The sequence below is a fragment of the Fringilla coelebs genome (genome assembly GCF_963513975.1).
Source record: "Fringilla coelebs genome assembly, chromosome: 13".
Lineage (NCBI taxonomy): Eukaryota > Metazoa > Chordata > Aves > Passeriformes > Fringillidae > Fringilla > Fringilla coelebs.
In genome coordinates, this window is record NC_140039.1 from 11,300,922 (window position 1) to 11,318,351 (window position 17,430).

General features: G+C 42.0%; 1 protein-coding gene across 1 annotated transcript; it reads right to left on the minus strand.

Moving 5' to 3' along the window:
* Positions 1–2,598: 2,598 nt before the first annotated feature.
* SEC61A1 (SEC61 translocon subunit alpha 1) lies at positions 2,599–15,338 on the minus strand. Its single transcript, XM_084214486.1, has 12 exons — positions 15,258–15,338; positions 13,960–14,027; positions 13,241–13,306; positions 13,074–13,152; positions 12,132–12,263; positions 10,688–10,797; positions 10,336–10,489; positions 9,343–9,503; positions 8,509–8,706; positions 8,003–8,194; positions 6,339–6,415; positions 2,599–5,579 (listed from the first exon to the last, which is right to left on the minus strand). Exons 1-12 carry the CDS (start codon positions 15,262–15,264, stop codon positions 5,393–5,395), a joined length of 1,431 nt encoding a protein of 476 aa, XP_084070612.1. The 5' UTR covers positions 15,265–15,338; the 3' UTR covers positions 2,599–5,392.
* Between the last annotated feature and the right edge of the window lie 2,092 nt (positions 15,339–17,430).

The following is a 17,430-nucleotide window of genomic DNA, read 5'->3' on the forward strand; positions in this document are numbered from 1 at the left end:
TCCTGGAGCTCAAGAGCATTTTCAGATGCACTGATTTAGGTATAGGCACATCAGACCACCACATCCCAGCTTCCCACGGGCACATCCCCTCACTGCCCCTTAGCTCCTGCACTGCTCCTTCCCACAATTCCTTCATGGCCTCTCTCCAAACATCCTCCAGTTACTTCCTGCAGCTGAGCTCTGTAATCCCAAATCCTTGAGTAAGTGACCACATTTGTGGTCAGGGAGCCTTTGCTCTACCTGCATTAGGCATAGTTCTGCAACCCTAGGGAATCCAGCAGCAACAACAATTTCATGTCCTTGCACTGCCAAAAGATGAAGCTATTTAAACAAAAACAAAAATCACACTTATATAGCAAAGTTAATCAGGGAGAATGTTCTGCTCACTGTACCTTGTTCCTATATGTCTGGAGCTGCCTTCTCCTTTCATAAATCTTCACACCACAGGTATAAAGAAGAGACACATTAGAGCTGTAAGAACATCAGAGAGCTTCAGAGACGCTGAAGATTAAAGTGGATAATACTTGCCTGAGATTTCAGATAGCTAATATTCCCCAGCAGCGCTCACACCATTTTTGGAACCATCCACTTTAGCCTTAATATCTAAGAAGGGGAATCTGGGATTTTATATATGTGCCATGCATACTGATTTTCTTCAAAGTAATATAAAAATATCTGAAACAGTTTCTTAAAAATATGTATCCTCACTGTTCTATTTGTTCCCTCTCTTTTAAGCTCCCAGGTATTCCTGTTTCTGAGATATTGGCCCAGTCTTCTTGTTCTTCAGCAAGAAATATCTCAGAGCCAGCATCCTGTCTCTGACCTTGACAGCCCCCTCTGTGATGACAAAGTGTATCATGTCTGTACTCCTTCAGTCTCCAGCCTCTTTGACACAGCTGCCAAAAGAGGTGCCAATTGTCAGGGTATTTCCTTTCTGCCAAACGCTGCCAGCTTGGCTGGGACCGTGCTGGCAATGGCCAGAGGATTGCTAGAACCTGGCCCACAGAAGAGCTTCAATTTTAGCAGATCCATCCAGGAGCATATTATAAACCAGCAGCTTAAAGTCTAGCTGACTAATTAGGTCCCTAGCTTAGAATATTGATTTTGGTTTAAAATGCTTCTTTTCTTGTCTTCTTTCCAACCCCATAGACCGTCTCAGTCTGGGCTTAATTGGCAGAAGAAGACAACTGCCCCTTGGCACCCAGCATGCTTGAAATGTATAAGAAAATATTATAAACATTATAAATGCCTTTAAAATACTATTTTCATCGTTTCACCTTAAAACAACCTCAAGCCTGACCGCAGCTCCAGGAAGCTTAAATAAATATTGGCAAACTCTGCTCCGAACTTTCTACGTTGTACGACGCCCACCGGCATAGTAGCGGAGGAAAGGAAAGGAAAGGAAAGGAAAGGAAAGGACGCGTTTGGGACAGGCTGGATCCGCCTTCCCCGGATCCCGAGCGCCGCGCCTGACTCGCGGGGTAACATTGCCACCCGGCGGGCAGAGGCTCCGGGCCGGCCTCGGAGCTGCGGGAGCTCGGCGGAGCTGAGGAGCCGTTCCGGGAGCGCGGAGCCGCTCCGGAGCCGCAGCCGCCGGCGCTGTCCCGGCGCCCGCACCTCCTGTAGGGGCAGGAGGCCGCCCGAGGCGGCAGAAACCTGGCCCAGCAGCGGCGGGGAAGGAGGAGAAGGGCAGGCGAGGCGCACACCGGCTCCAGCAGAGATGCCTCCAGTGTCCCTCCCTGCCCAGAGGGACACTGTCCTGTCCTGTCCCTTCTTCCCTGGCGGGAGCAGCCTGCACGGACCCGCAGGGAGGCAGCCGGGCCGGGAAGGGCTGGAGCGCGCAGTCGGCAGCGGCAACACCGGAGCGGGTCTGGGATCCAGGCACGGGGGCTGGCCCAGGACCCCGCAGTGTCACAGCACATCCGTGAGCAAACAGCTGCCAGGAACCTCGGAGCCTCCCCACAGCAGTGGGGAAACCGAGGGACACCTAAAGCTTGTTATTCCTCTTTGCAGAGAGGACGGTTAGGACAAGCAGTTACTGGGCCACTTGGCTCTCTCCTTTTCCAAAAGCTGGCTAAAAAACTTAAATCACGAATTCCACTATTCAGTCTGTTTACAATATGGGACAGTTATCCCCAGAAAAAAATCAAGGGAGCATAGTCATGAAACATTTAAACTAAAGCAACTGAAACATTTAAACTAAAGCAACAACCTTTACAGTTGCAGCAAAAAGGAATTAGTTTATTTTTAAATATAAAAACCCAAGAACAAAATTTTTGAGGAAATTAGAGGAAAAAGTCAATTTGTTTGCTATCTCAAAATTACATGGAAATAGGCCCTAGGAATAAGTGAACTAGAATAAATCAGACGATTTTTAAAGCTTCATGAATAATGACAAAAGGGACAAAAATTAAATAGTCAGCACTTAAATGCTAAAGAAACTTCCACCTGAAACCTGCAGGGAGGAAGAAAAGGACACATCAAGAATTTTGCACAAAACAGCCTCAGGAGAAAGACATCAGAGGTTGCCCTGGTGTTGGTTCTCATCCAGCTCTTGCACATAACTCATCACATCTACAGTCACCTCAATTATTTCAGTGATCATATGTGTGATGACATAATATTCCCACAGCAACCACAGTCACCAATGCAAGTCTCCTGATGGAAAAAAAACCAGCAAGGGAGAAATCAGGCTGCTTTTTAGAGTGACTTCAAAGACAACCAAAATCATGGCTGAACTTCCTGCATCCAGTAACAGTATTTTAAGTAAATTTGCTTTCAAGTACTGGGATATTTCTATTCAGGCAGAAGGCAAAATTTTCCCTTACTCTAAGTTTAAAAACTCAAAGGGAAAAGCAATATCAGGAATATAATCAGCTTTAAGTTTGGTTGTCTCAATTATCACACTACAAAACGACTGGCAGTGTATCTCTAATGGAAACAGTTTTTGTTAAAGCGATGCATCATTACCCCACTCACCCTCTATTTACTTGTGCAGTGCCTTTAAAATTGCAACTCAAAAAAAAAAAAAAAAAAAAAAACCAAAACCCAAAGGAACGGTCAAGATCCAGTTATTTTGGCAACCCACTACTGAGAGGCCTTGGAGCAGATACAAATTGTCTTTATTTCACACTGACACTCTGATGAGGTGTTTTGAGGGTACCAGTATCTCAGTCTCATAGGTTGATAACCTTACTCTACAAGTGTTTTAATTGTAACAACATCCAAGCACCAAAAGCCAAGCACTAGCTCCAAAGATGTACTTTATTTCATTATAAAGCAGATTTTATAGGCATTATTTCTTTTTGTGAACATCCATTGGATGGCCCCAGCAGGTTCTGCTTTGAGGACACAGCTGTTTGATAACAAAGATTCACCACTAGACCACAAAAATACAGATGCACAGAACAAGTGCTGCTTAGATACCAAAGAGCAAATTGTCTAAACTGCAACCAGTTCAAACTGATATGACCAAAAATACAAGTACAGCTCCAGCCCAGCCAGAGCAGCATGCACAGAAGTGGAGTCTTTTATATTAAAATAAAGTTTGTATTCGGCTTCCTGGAAAAACAACATCAAAATCCCCAAAGCAGAATTGTATCAGAACCCTTTCCCTCTCCTTTTAATGCCACTTTTTCACTGTCCCCATTTCACATCACAGTTGTGCTGTGGTGCATTAGTACTTCATAAAAACCAGAAAAGTTATTCAATGTAGTGTGACATCATAGTGAAAGGCTGACAGTGATCATTTCATGGATACTACATCCCAATTCTTTTATTCCTTTTCCAATCGTGATCCTCATCCCAGGCATTTGACTTTCATTGATAGGTGCATCTCATTCCACATTTGAAGATTTCCCACATGTTTGGTATCTGAGTTCAGGGTATTAACAAGGGTTTCTGGATGTCATCTGTGCTCCTTGGGTGTGTAACAGAGTCCCACCACTCCAGCAGGAACAGTGACTCACAGACTGTCTGCCCAACACGCAAAAATGCACAAGTGCATGTTGATGCAGTGTAAAGAAACGTCCCAGCAGCCACAACTCCTCCTTCTGGTTTCCATGTTGTCCAATACTGATTGAGGAGAAGTGTATTTACAAGACTCATACACAAATATTTGCATTTGGTCCTAGGCACCTGATTAGTACTGACAACCTAAATTAAAATGGAAAATAAAGTTTTATTCTGGTCCATTACAGCCTTAACTGTAAACTCCATTTTGAAGGTATGATCTTCAAAAAAGGAATCCCAATACCTTCTGAAAGAGTATTTTCCTATGTACCACTCAAATCCATGAGATTATAAGATGGAAAAGCCTTCTACATAAGCCCCTTAGTGGAGTTATCTGACATGGGTTTCGTATCTAGATCTACAAAAACAGACAAGTAGCATCTATTCTTTCCACTTTTGTGGTAATGAGACTCAAAATTCACTAGATATGAGTAATCAGATAACATCCTGATTGCTACGAGACCAGAATTCATTATCAAGGAGAGAAACTTCACTCTAGCAAAGAGCACAAGCAGATTTGCATCTAAGCAGCCATAACACTCATTCCTTTCAGCTGACATCAGAACTAGAAGCACAGCCACTAATGGCAATAAAGACTAATAAGAAGGCTTTACAAAGTTGGTTTAACCAAGTTTCAAAGTAGCAACTCTTAGGCACAGGTTCTGGCAGAATCTAGATTTACCTGAGTTTTCTGCTTGTGGAGGAGAGGTGGTGGGAAAGGACACATTCCTTTCTTACACAGAAACTTGAAAACAGTCTCAAGCCAATACTCAACAGCTGACAAAGTCTAGTGTAGTAATTACGAGACAAAACATTTGGAATTATAGATATTATATCATAGTAAAAAGAAACAACTGCCTTTCAAATCTGCCATACTGAAAAAAAAACCCCTAACACATGAAACACCATTTGTGCTTACAACCATAATGATGGAACTTGAGCATCAGATGGAGAGATTTTTTTCACCATTACTGCAAAGGAGCTGCAAAAACAAGTTAAATGGAAAAAAATCCCTTCCAAATATTCGTTTAACAAATATTAATTAAAACCTGTAAAGGCTTCAGGTTACTGAATGTGAAAGGGGCTCAAAAAATTTTCAGGAGTCATTGAACTAAATCCAAGTCAGAAAGCTGACTCTCCTAATACATAATTAAAAAACAATTTTCTTAAAAAAATTTTTTGCACATCTTCCTCATCAATTTATAAAATGCAAACAGTATGCTAGAAAAGTTTGAACGTAAGGGAATGTGCTTTGGAAACATTATTAAAATATGTGTTTCTATAGAATGACACTATCAAGTTTATGATACTTCTTTTCCCCCGACTGGCTACACTTTGAGAATGTCCCTCCTCTTTTTCCTGGGTCCATGAGAAACTAAGTTTAGAAAAGAAGAGCTCCCATACTGCCAACTTCACTCTGTTCCTTTACAAAAATTTCAAAGTACTGATAAATGATGGTGACAGCGAGCAGAATTCCAGTTCCAGAGCCAATTGCCCCCAGGAAGTCTGCCAGCACAGAGAGGGCACCGATACAGAGCCCACCAAAGGCAGCAGCTGTAGGGATGTACCTGGAAAACATGAAATGAGAATAGAAAGGAGCATTAGAGTTTGTTTAGATAGTAACAAAAAAGTCAATGGCAGAATACTCTCTCCTCCTTGTGGGTCTGCAATCTGGATAAGAATATAAAATGCTCAACCTGGAGAAGAAGAAAATGCTACACTAAGAGGAGAAGGTACTACAGTCCACCATGCAATTATGCACAAATATTAAACTCATGGCCACTGGCTCTTCAAATCATCTGCAGGTGACTGAAATCCAAAGTTACAATAACATTACCGTAAAACAAAAGGTTCATAGGTCCTGCCCCCAAACCTGAAAACCTAAAGACATCAACCCCTGCCCATCTCTGCCCCTAGGAGATTTAAATAACTACTTGTTTTAGAAGCAAGGTCTGCATGAAAACAGTCCTCAAGACTAATAACACACAAGATATTACAGTAAGAAAATACTTTTGGGTCAGCTTGAAGTAGTTAAGTACACTGAAATGCTCATTACTAGCTACCCTGAGAAGAGTACATAAATGAAAAAAAAAAAACCAGGAAAATAAAAGGTCCAGAATTTGAGGCAAATTCCTTAAATGCAAGGCAAAAATAAGCTGTACTGTACAAGTCTTCCATTAATGAGACAATGTTCTATGTCATATGAGTGACATCAAAGCTGAAATAATACCTGTGTTCTAGGATCTAGAAAATGGAAGTCAAAGCAAACTTTGCCCTTTGTTTGCCCATAACACTTTGCATGAACAGCCAGTGAATAGGTAGCTCACCTGTTGAGTTCATGTACCATTGAAGTTTCTCTGTGACCTCGCATTACCATTTGCTGTTCTTTCAATTGCTTGGCAACCTGTATTGAATCAAGGAATTAAGTTTAGTGTGATTTCCCAAGGCCATGGAATGTAGTACTGTGGGAAAACAGAAGTAAATGGTGGCGGGCTTAGGTGGTTTTTGTATTGTTTAGTGTTTTGGATTGTGTTTGACATTATTCATCTGAGTTCAAAATATCCAGTATTTTAATTTCAGATAAATGACAGTCACAGGCACTTTTCTACCTGTCAATTATACAAAGCTTTCTGGATAATTCTAGTCCTACTGAGAAAAGGAAAATTTGGATACTGGTAGGCTCTCATACACATAATTCAATCCATGTTTTTCCATCTACCTTTCACCTGATGAGGGTTTTGCAGATATTGCAAAATCCTTCCTTGAAGTGTTTATTCCATTTCAGTTTCCTGCATTCAGTTGAGTCAACTATTTATTTGTGGAGCCACACTATAAACTAGACTTAGAATCCCTTCTTGGAACACTATTCTTAAACTGGATTTCTGCAGTTGCACAGGGTTACAGCAGAGCCCTACAAACACTTTACTAACAACTGTGGGTAACAAACTCTAGCAGGGGAACATGAAGGTGCTCATCACTGACTCCATCCACTGAGAAAACACACTTTCAGTTGAGTAAGCTGCCAGTTTTCCACTACACAGTGAACACTTCAGCAGTAATTTATCGACTTTCATTTTTGACCTTTTCTGCATGAACCTAAAATTATTTTATTTAGTACCAGGAAAAAGCATTAAAGTGTTAAAAACTGTCTACTCTGAATACTGGATTGGTTTACTCTGAAATAAAATACCTGACTGTACATGGCTGTGAGTGCCTCCCTGCATGCCTGAGAAGCAGCAACATGCAAGTGCAAAACATGAGAGTGCTCACACTGTTACAGTAACTGTGCAATTTGTTAAAGAATGGATTAAACAATTCCATATAGCTGCCAAACTTCACCTCCTACCCAGAATCACACAATACAAATCTACCACAATGACAGCAATTTTCCATTTTGATTTCCAGCTCCTATTTCAGGGTGATATAGTTCCTGAATGTTAAATATCCTGGAGCAAATGGAAATTTTGAGAAGCTAACCTCAGGTACATCAGTGCACTGCATTATATTCTCCATTGTTAGTGTTCTCTAGTTAAAAATAACAACCTCTAGTTAATTTTCCCAAAAAGGAAGCTCAAAACTTTCTGGGTCAGGAATGGCTGTCTGAGCTTTACCTGCAAGTTTTTAATTGGCAACTGTCTTGCACACAGTGTACCTGTCATGTGGCTCTGAAAGAGTTTCTACCTCTCCTGTTACCTTTCCTGCTCTCACAGTGATCCCGTTTCTATGTTCTAAATTTCCTAATTCCAATTAAAGCAATTTAAGTTTTGATGTTGTTTTGAAAAAGCAGTAAAGAAAACAGGAAAAAATTACTCCCATTCTGTCTTAATCTTTCTCAATTAAAAAAAGACACAGTCCCTGTTTGCACAAACAATGAATATTACCAACAAGATTACCAGCAGAACAGCTTTTCAGAAGAAAGTCAGTCTCATTCTTACAACTGCCCATCTGTTTTCATCATGTAAGCTCACATAATTTGTCATTTTAAACTTACATCTTTGGCAGAGGAGCCAGAGACTTCAATCCATGTCTTAGAGAAGAAAGCACAGGAGCCCAGCATAAATACAATATAAACAACTGCATGTACAGGGTCTTCCAACACTGAAGAAAAGGACTCTGGAGGTGACAGGTAATAACAGAGTCCACCAACTGGATAAGCACGAGCAGGGCCTCCAGATGATGTGTCCTGGAAGAAGAAAACAAGCAGTCAGTCACCAATCTTCTCACTATTTCTTAGCCCATTAAGCCAAGTCTTAGAAAAGTTTGTATCACCTTTGTGTCACTTTGCATCATTACTGCTACTTCAGCAGCACACAAATTTACATTCATCACAGCAAGCCTCATATGCTACAGTTAATTCAAACTAATTCCTAATTTAGGAGTTTCGGTGTGTATGACCACCTATCAAAGCGAGTCTTCATCTTGAGAGACCATCACTTCAACCCCACATTTCAATGGTGCCCTTGTAAAGATGTATGCAAGATGAGAAGGAATACTCACAGACCAGGTGCCCAGCAGGCTGACCAGCAAGTTGCCACTGAAGCGGGCAGAAAGCATCTGGGAGATGACGTAGAGGTTGGACACCAGGGCAGACTGGAGAATAATGGGAATGTTGGAAGTATAGAACAACTTGATGGGGTAGGTGTTGTACTGGCCCCGGTAGCGAGCAGATTTGATAGGAAGATCCACTCTGAAGCCCTGAAAAGTTTTCAAAAGAAAGTCCCCCATTACATCTGGATGTGAACCAGAGACCATAAATTGCAAGTGCAAGGCCTTGACAGCAACAGAAGAAACCTGCAATCATTTTGTGCAAGTACAAATACTCTGCCCAGAGGGCTTTCCTCTCCACGAGAGCCCTTCTGCAAAGGGTCTGCAAGACTGCATGGCTGTCTAAACACAGAGCCACACACAAGAAGGTATGAAAGATTCAGACCAGAAGAAATCTGAAGTTTCAAGAAGACTGAACAAAGCATCCAGGAAAAGAAACATTAAAACTTCCTATATTCTTCAGCAACAAACAGGCCTAAAAACTTCAAAGTGTTTCCCAGTAAAAAGCAATAGCATTTGGGTTAGACAATATTCCATGCACACGTGCCTCTGGGGTATTTTTATTTGGTTATTTGGTTTTTTGTTTCTTTTTCCAGAGACCAAACTAAGCCTCAAGCCTCCTGTGTGACTATGGTAAGTGCAGAAACTGATTAAGAGAAGGCAGTGTATAATAAACATCCAGATGCTGCATGTACAAAATGAGCCTTGTGAATATATAATTGCAGAAGGAAGCAAATTTTAGACCTACTTCCATACAGTTTTACAACCCTCATTATTCCAACTGACCTGGAAGTAAATGACAATTGCAAAGACAAAGATGGTGGCAATCAGATTCATGAGGTTGGGAAGGTTCTGACGGTAAAAGGCCTCACGAAGAGCTCGGACTTTGTCTGTGCGAGTAGCCAGAAGGTGAAACAGGGCAATGATGGCTCCCTCAAATTCCATGCCTTGGAAAGGAAAAGAAAAAGTTAGGTGAGCTGTGATTATCTCCAAGTTTCGGTGTTTTGTCCCATATTTCTGAACTACAGGATTCAGAATGGGATTGCTTGAAGTCTTTTGCATCTTGAGCATGTTCTCAGACTTTTATATTGTCACCCTTCACGTCAGCTATGTTATTTCCAAGATTTTTTAAAAAATCCCCTTGTAGTGAGTGACCTAGAAACTAAATCATAACCCAGCAGAGGATAACTCTATTGGTCTCTAGAAACACTGACAAACACCAAGGTCTTTCTTTCCTCCTCCTGATCAAAAAAAAAAAAAAAAAAAAAGTAAACTTACAGGGAAGCATATCAGGCTTTCTAGTATCAGTTGTGGTAAGACACAAGTTATTGTTTACATTATAGCAAATGGCATAACCTCACTTCTGTTTTCTACTATACAGCAGCAAACAGGATCATCTCCAGTGGAGTCTGGAGAACAAGGTCCTTAGGGCAAAGTGTAAAAAAAGCAAGGAGCAGAAAGAAACAGCTAATATTTGGTCAGTAAGTTGGACAGCAGCCATAATACAACGGCAGTCTACTACTGCTGACTTTTAATGATGGCACTGTAAGAAACTCAACTTCAGTAAATATCCTGTGAGATACTACAAATTGAGAAAAAATGTCTTTGTGCTTGCACTTTGCACAGCAGCACCTGCTGCATTAGCAAGATTCACTACACAGCCAAGATGGCAGTAACAGCCTTTGGCATTAAGTTAACAGTGTAGAAAAAAAAAAAAAGAAAAAGATGTTGCCTTTTTGTACAAACTATTGGTAAAGAAAACAGACTGTGCCCTATTACCTCGCCCGGTGTTCACTGTGGTGGGGCTGAATGCTTTCCACACAATGGTCTCACAGATATTGGTAGCAATGAAGAGAGAGATGCCAGAGCCAAGACCATATCCTTTCTGGAGCAGCTCATCCAAGAGCAGAACTATCAAACCAGCAACAAAAAGCTACAGTAAAAAATAGAAATACAGCATTAGTTCCATGTCTTTTTAATTTTGTTAGAAAAATGTGTATTAAAAGATTAGACTATATGTGAAGAAGCAGCTACACTTGGGCCTTTTTGTTCTGCATGAGGGACAGCCTGACCATAGGCTGATTTTTTGACCTTTTCAGGGGAAGAGTAAGTAGAGAAGACTAGAAATTACCTGGATTGTGATAAGCAAGCAGATACCAGCACCCATCTCAGATGGGTCTCCATACATTCCAGTCATTACATACACAATGGACTGTCCAATGGTAATGATCATTCCAAACACTACAGAATAAAAAGAAAAAGTATGTATTTGTCCTGGATACTTATGTCAGTGGGCAATTAGAGAAACAGAAATCACTTTTTTGTAGAGAATCTTGGTTTCAGCTGAGATAGAATTAATTTCCTTTGTAGTAGCTGGAAGAATGCTGTGGTTTGGATTTTCCATAAGAATAATGCTGATAACAGGTTGATGTGCTGCTGTTTTAGTGGTTGCTTAGCAGTGCTTAGCCCAAGTCAAGGACTTCTCAGGGTCTCCTGCTCAGCCAGCCAGCAGGTGCAGAAGAAGCTGGCAGGGAGCATGACCAGGACAGCTGGCCCTAGTTGGCCACAGGGATATTCCAGACCCTGGAATGTCAGGCTCAGCAGGGAGGATTGGCCAGGAGAGGCTGATCTCTGCTCGGGAACTGGCTGGGCATCCAGCAGGTGGTGAGCATTGCAGTGTGCATCACTTGTTTCTCTCAGGTTTTACTTCTCTCTCTCCTTTTTGTTACAGTTATTGTTATTATATTATACTTTGTATCAGTTATGGAACTGTTCTTATCTCAACCCACAAGTTTTATTCTTTTCTTCTGTATTCTCCTCTCCTTCTCACAGGAGAGTGAGCAAGTGTCCCATGTGATACTTAGTTGCCTGATGGGGTTAAACCACAACATTTGGGAAGGAATACATAAGTCACAGCGTGTTTAAATTCAAGAGCAAGTTAACTTTGTTGTCTGAAATCTGGCACTAAAAATAGAAATACACATGGATAGCTCAAATGCACTTAGAAGCAAGTGGGTTTGGTTACCAAAGGCTGCTTTAGATATTGAAAACTCTGAGGGTGTTAAGATATTACTGTAGCAATTTATGATTTTTTCCAATACACATATCAGTAAATAGTGTACAGCATCAAATAGCTACAAAACACCCATTTTTTTTTTCTGGAAGTCATTATCAGCTGACCCCAGAGAGCCCTGATTGATGAGAAAGATCCATGCCTGGAGCTGCAAGGTATAAACAGCAACAACCAACATCTTAATCACTATGAAACACTCAAATTAACCCTGACCATCACAGTTCAACAGTTGAGTCTCCACAGTCTCTACAATGCTTCACTTATCTGGTGAGATTACAGCAGCAATGCCAATGGCACTGCCTCTTTTCCTTTTCACACCTTTCTGAAGCTTAACAGCCAACAAGGCAGAGAGCTGTCAGTAAGAGACTGATGAAATGCAGGTATATATGCAGCAGAACATGACACAAACCCAGCTGCACCACTCATCCCATGGTAAATTCACTTTCTACTGCCAGGGTGAGATACTCTAAACCACCAGTGCTCAACATGAGCTGTTACTCACATTTCTGGGCTCCATTGAAGAGAGCTCTGTCCTTTGGGGTGTCACCAACCTCAATGATCTTAGCTCCTGCCAAGAGTTGCATGATGAGTCCTGAGGTGACAATGGGTGAAATGCCCAGCTCCATCAATGTTCCTGCCAGACACAGGAAGAACAATGAAGTTCAAAGTTAGTTTTTATCAACCTTTACATCACAATGGAGAGGATCTAAAACTCCAAATCTCCGTAAATGTAAAAGTTAGCAATGATAACAAAAGTTTGTTAGAAGTCAGTCTGATACATAGTACTCCTCAGTAACTCAAAAATACTGTGTTCATTGAAAAAGACTTTTGCTGTCAAGAATAGATTTACTCTACATAAAACAAAGCTTGATATAAACTTGTAGATCAAATGATATAGAATGATAAAGAGCATTCAGGAAACTGTCACCATTCTTAATTCATAGCTGCATTAGAAAGTTAATATAAATTTCTGTTTCTTGGGGAACCTATCATTAATTTTAACCTTCCCACCTGCATTAGAAAGGCTCTACAGGAAACTGAAATCTATATAAAATACTGTGCATTTCAATCTTCTGTGTGACAGACTCAAGAAGTCACCCAGGAAACCACAGCACTCAAAGAAACACAAATGATTTTGAAACACAAATCACAAATTTTGAAGATTGCAACAGCAGCAATGCAAGTAATTAGGAACTGTCTCTTCCCTAACCATTTCCCTCAAAAAAAATAAAAGCTCAATTTTTGTACAGATAACAGATTGCACACAGTCAACCACACACTCATTTTGTTCAGCCATACTGATTTATGACTTTAAATAATACAGAAAAATTACTTTTCACTCTCCACTTCAGTTTTTATACTCATTACAATGGAGCAGAATGCAAGTCCAAAACCATTGTGATTCAATCTAAAAAAACATGCCCTCCTGGAAGTCTGGCCATACCTCTATTGGATGCCAAAATCACTCTCATCCAGTAGAAGGGATCTGCAGAGTCTGATGACATAATGCCAAACAAGGGAATCTGCATTTCCAACCAAGAGATTAAATTAGAGACTTCATAGCATGCTTTAAACATTTCAGCCCTTCCTTAAAAAGGGAAGGAAACATACCTGGCAGCATACTAAGAAGATGAAGAGTGTGATAGCTGTCCATAGTACCTTTTCCTTAAACTGAATCTAAAGGGAAAAACACAAAACCAAAAATCAACAACAGATGATAACACTGTCAAGATAAGACCTAGACCATCAAGCAAACTTTCACAGCAGCACACTTGATTTTCTTGTGGCAGGACAAAGTACAGAACACCCAAAAGAAAATAACATACTGTTCATCCCTTTCATCCCACATAAAACCAAGGAAAGCTACAAAGCTTTATTCAAAATTTAATCCAAATAAAAAGGCTTATGCCAATGCAAGGTAATTCTAGTACAGCCACAGAAATGAGTCTTACATTTTCATGAGTAAGAGCTTATGATGAGAAAAAAACAGTAATAGGGAGCAGCTTATCTGAGCAAATCATCTTAGATTAGAGCTTATGAAGCAAAGATTTTCAAGTTGTGGCTTTAACTTTCTCTAGCTTACACCTCAATCTGTACTGTCTTCAACATCTCACCATGCACTGCTGTGACATAAACAAATCTGCCCAAGCCCATTTACCCTTGTACAACCACATCCACATGAGATGCACCACAAAGGCACTCCACTAAAAACAGCTGCAACCTAAAAATGCCATTCTCCCATCAGGGAAGAAACCCCAAACCCCACAAATGCAAACTCTGATTTTATATCACACAAATACAAACCTAGGAAGTAAATTTTATTAACCTACCTTCCGTTCTGGCTTTTGAATTTCAGGCAAGATAACACAGAAGGGCTTGATCACTTCAAGAAATTTTACTGTATAGAAATAAGTTAAAAGACAAAGTGAACACACAGATACAATGCACACTGGAAAAAGCTCAAGCTGAATTGAATTTGGACACGTACTCTATATAATAAAAGTTCCAAATCTGGGGAAACTTTGGTTGGTTAGTTTGGGGCAGGGTGTAGGTTTTGTATTATTAAATTCTTATCTGTTCTAATTATGCAGAGATTCAGCTAACACATTTTAAGTACAGCATGGACTAGGAACAGAATTAAAGAAAGTCAAGCCTTTTCCCGAGTAGGTTGACAGCACCAAAAAACCTTTGTCATTGCTTTACCTGAGTTTATCAACACCCTCGAACCTTTACTTCATGGTAGCTTCTCCTCAGCCAGATATTAGAGAAAAAAGTGCCTTGGGTATTATTTTTATATATATATATATTACTTTTGAGCCATCCAGTTTAAGGAGTCCTACACACTTTTGGGCCACACAGCTTAACAGTTCCTACCCGTGCAATTAAGAAACATCAATTCAAGTTAGTCTACAGACATCTCATGCCATGATCCCCTCCTAGCCAAAAAGACACATCCTTAGATCAGAAGTCTGTCTTAAAATAAGCATATAATGAAGAGGGGATTTGCAAAGTCACAAGTTCTCCCATAAGCAGAGAGCTCTGAATTTGAAGAGTTAATTCTAAATCTGCTACAACAAATCTAGGGTTGCATCCGTATTTTGGACTGATTTGAACTAAGAAGAGTACAACAGTGCAGAACTGAAATTACTGGTGCCTTTCCACCTTTTAATGGAAGGCTGCAACTTCACAAAACACATTTTCTTAATTTCAAACGATTATGTCCGAAAAGCTACACTGGACCGCGATATTCAATTTCATTCAAATCAAGGTCTCTACAGTATCACAGCAATCGACTTCGACCCTTTCCAAGCAGCTTTCCCTCGAGGTACGGGATCCTGCAGGTTCACACGGATCGGACCACTGCGGGATGCAGACACAGTGTGCAACTCCCCGTGACACTGTCCCTGGAGGGGTCACCCCCGAGGTGACATCGGCCCCCCCACCCCGCTACCGCGCCCGGCACCCTCAGCCTGGCGGGGCCGGCCGGAGCGCCCGGCGTGAGGCACACGGCGCCGGTTCCTTCCCCGGGACGAGCTGCCCCCCCCCCCCGGGAACGGCGCTTTCCCGGCCAGAGGGGAGAAGCAAGAGCCCCAGGGGCGCGGCGGGACGGGGGTTCCCCGGTACTCACTGCCCATGGCGGCGCCGGCCGAGCAGCAGCGAGCGGCGGCCGCGGCGGGAGGGACACGTCAGGCTCCGAGCGCGGCCGCCCCCTTCCGCTTCCTGCCACGCGCCGCGTCCGCCGCCGCGCATGCGCAGGGCCGTGACCGCTCCGCCCTCCGCCTACAACTCCCATCGTGCTCTGCGGTCAGAGAGAACAACGATGCGGATGACGCCCATAGCGGCGCGCGGCTTGCCGGGAGTTGTAGTCCTGCGCCTCCCGCCATCTTGATGTGAGATGGGGCTGGCTCCTGTGCCCGGTTGTGTTAAGAACGCATGTTTTGGCTACCAGAAAGTGTAGCGCTGGTTTAAGAGGTTTCAACAGAGCGATACATAAATAAGCAATTAAATTCGTTTCCCGTTTATGTGTTTTTGTAGCAGGACGCTGTAGGCCTTGCTGTGCAGTAAGAACCTCCTTGCACCCGCCCCACAAGTGCGTCAGGTGGCAGCAAGAGCGGCTGTGTGTCAATGCCTCAGCTGCCTCTGGGCAGCTGGAAGTGACATGTGTAGGTCGTTCTCTGGACTCCATGATCAGTGGAGATACAAGTAGGGAAATACTCTGCTGACCTTAGGTCTCTGGAGAAATCACTCTGCGTATTTCAAGCGAGCTTTCAGATGAGTTGAATACTCCAGAGGTACTTAACTCTGTTATGGAGGGAACACAGGTGACAACCTCACCCTGTATTTTGGGTGTCTGATGTCAGACAGCTCCAGCTGTCGGTGTCCCACAGCCCCTGCCTGCCCAGGCCGTGTGTGACACACCGCGATCCAGCTGGGCTTTAACAAAATGGGAGACATTGGTGGCGATGTGAAGCTTTGGGCTGCGTGTCAAGGAAGTGACGGGCCAGCCACACGTCACTGTCACCGGCAGCTCCGGCACGGCACACGTGCTCCGGGGGCTCATTGTCCGAGGTGGCTCTCGCTAGAGGCACTCAGGGCTCTGTGTGTTTGCCAGGCCTCTGCAGGGACGGTTATCAGGAGTCTGAAAGGGAAGGTAAACACGAGTCAAGGGAAAGATTAAAGCAAATAGAGGCGCTGATACAAAGCAGTTAAAGTCAGTGTGTGCGCTCTATCAAATGCATAATTGCTTCCACAAAATCTGCCTGATATTTTCTGAGCACTTTGTTTGATTATTTCATCCCTTAAAAGACCAGCCCTAATTCCCATGTAGTTTTTTTTCTTTTAAAATTTCTTAATTGTTGGACTGAATATTTGCCCTTCTCTAGGCTTCTGAAACCATGCATCTCATCTGTGAGTTACTGAAGCCAATGGCTGTGAGAGCGTTTTAGTTCCTGTCCAGGGTTGCTCCTTTCAGAACATCCAGCTTATTGAAACTTGTTTCAATCCACCCATTTCTAATTAGAGATAAAGCAACTGCTTTCCAAGTGACACGCTGTGTTGCAGAGTTGATTTGATAAGATGGTTTTGATTTAGTAGTGTGGACACTGTGCTGGTTTATCAGAGCTGGTAAGTGGAAAAGGGAGAACGAGCAGTGGTTCTGTGGAAGTCTGGATAGGGAAGCACAGCAGTGATCAGGGGCTTGATGGTAGAAGCACTCAATGAGGTGCCAGAACTTGCACAGTCACATACGCTTTTTGTGCAAGTAAACTTTGTCTTTGCAATAAAAATAGACAAAAAAAAAAGGCTGTTATTTGCATGCATATATCACCTGTCAGACTTCTCTTGTTCCTGTTTTTATTTTTTTTAAATAATTTTAGACAGTAAGATAATTTGGTTCTCTACTGGAAAAAAGATATGTATAATTACACAGAATTGTCTGCTTAGGAAGGATGAAAACTTATTATATTTTGCCTGCCTCTGTATTTTGTTTATCCTGGGCTTAAACAGCTTCACATTTTTGGTGAAGAGGGTACAGTCCTTCAAGTGAAATTTGCCATTGCAGTTCTAGGTAGAATAAATGGTTGCTGAAAGCAAGCTTTCCTTGGATCTTACAGTGAAAAAAGGAAATTGCTTTGCCAACTGTAGTAAAAAATATACAGAGAGGAGACAAGCTCAGCTCCTTTCTATAATCAAGTGTCACTCTGCAGAAGTGAAAAGCAAAATAAATAGAAGATACAGTTCTTGGGGCACTATTACAGTAAAGCCATGTGAGACACTGAATCAAATTTTGGCCTGGTATGACT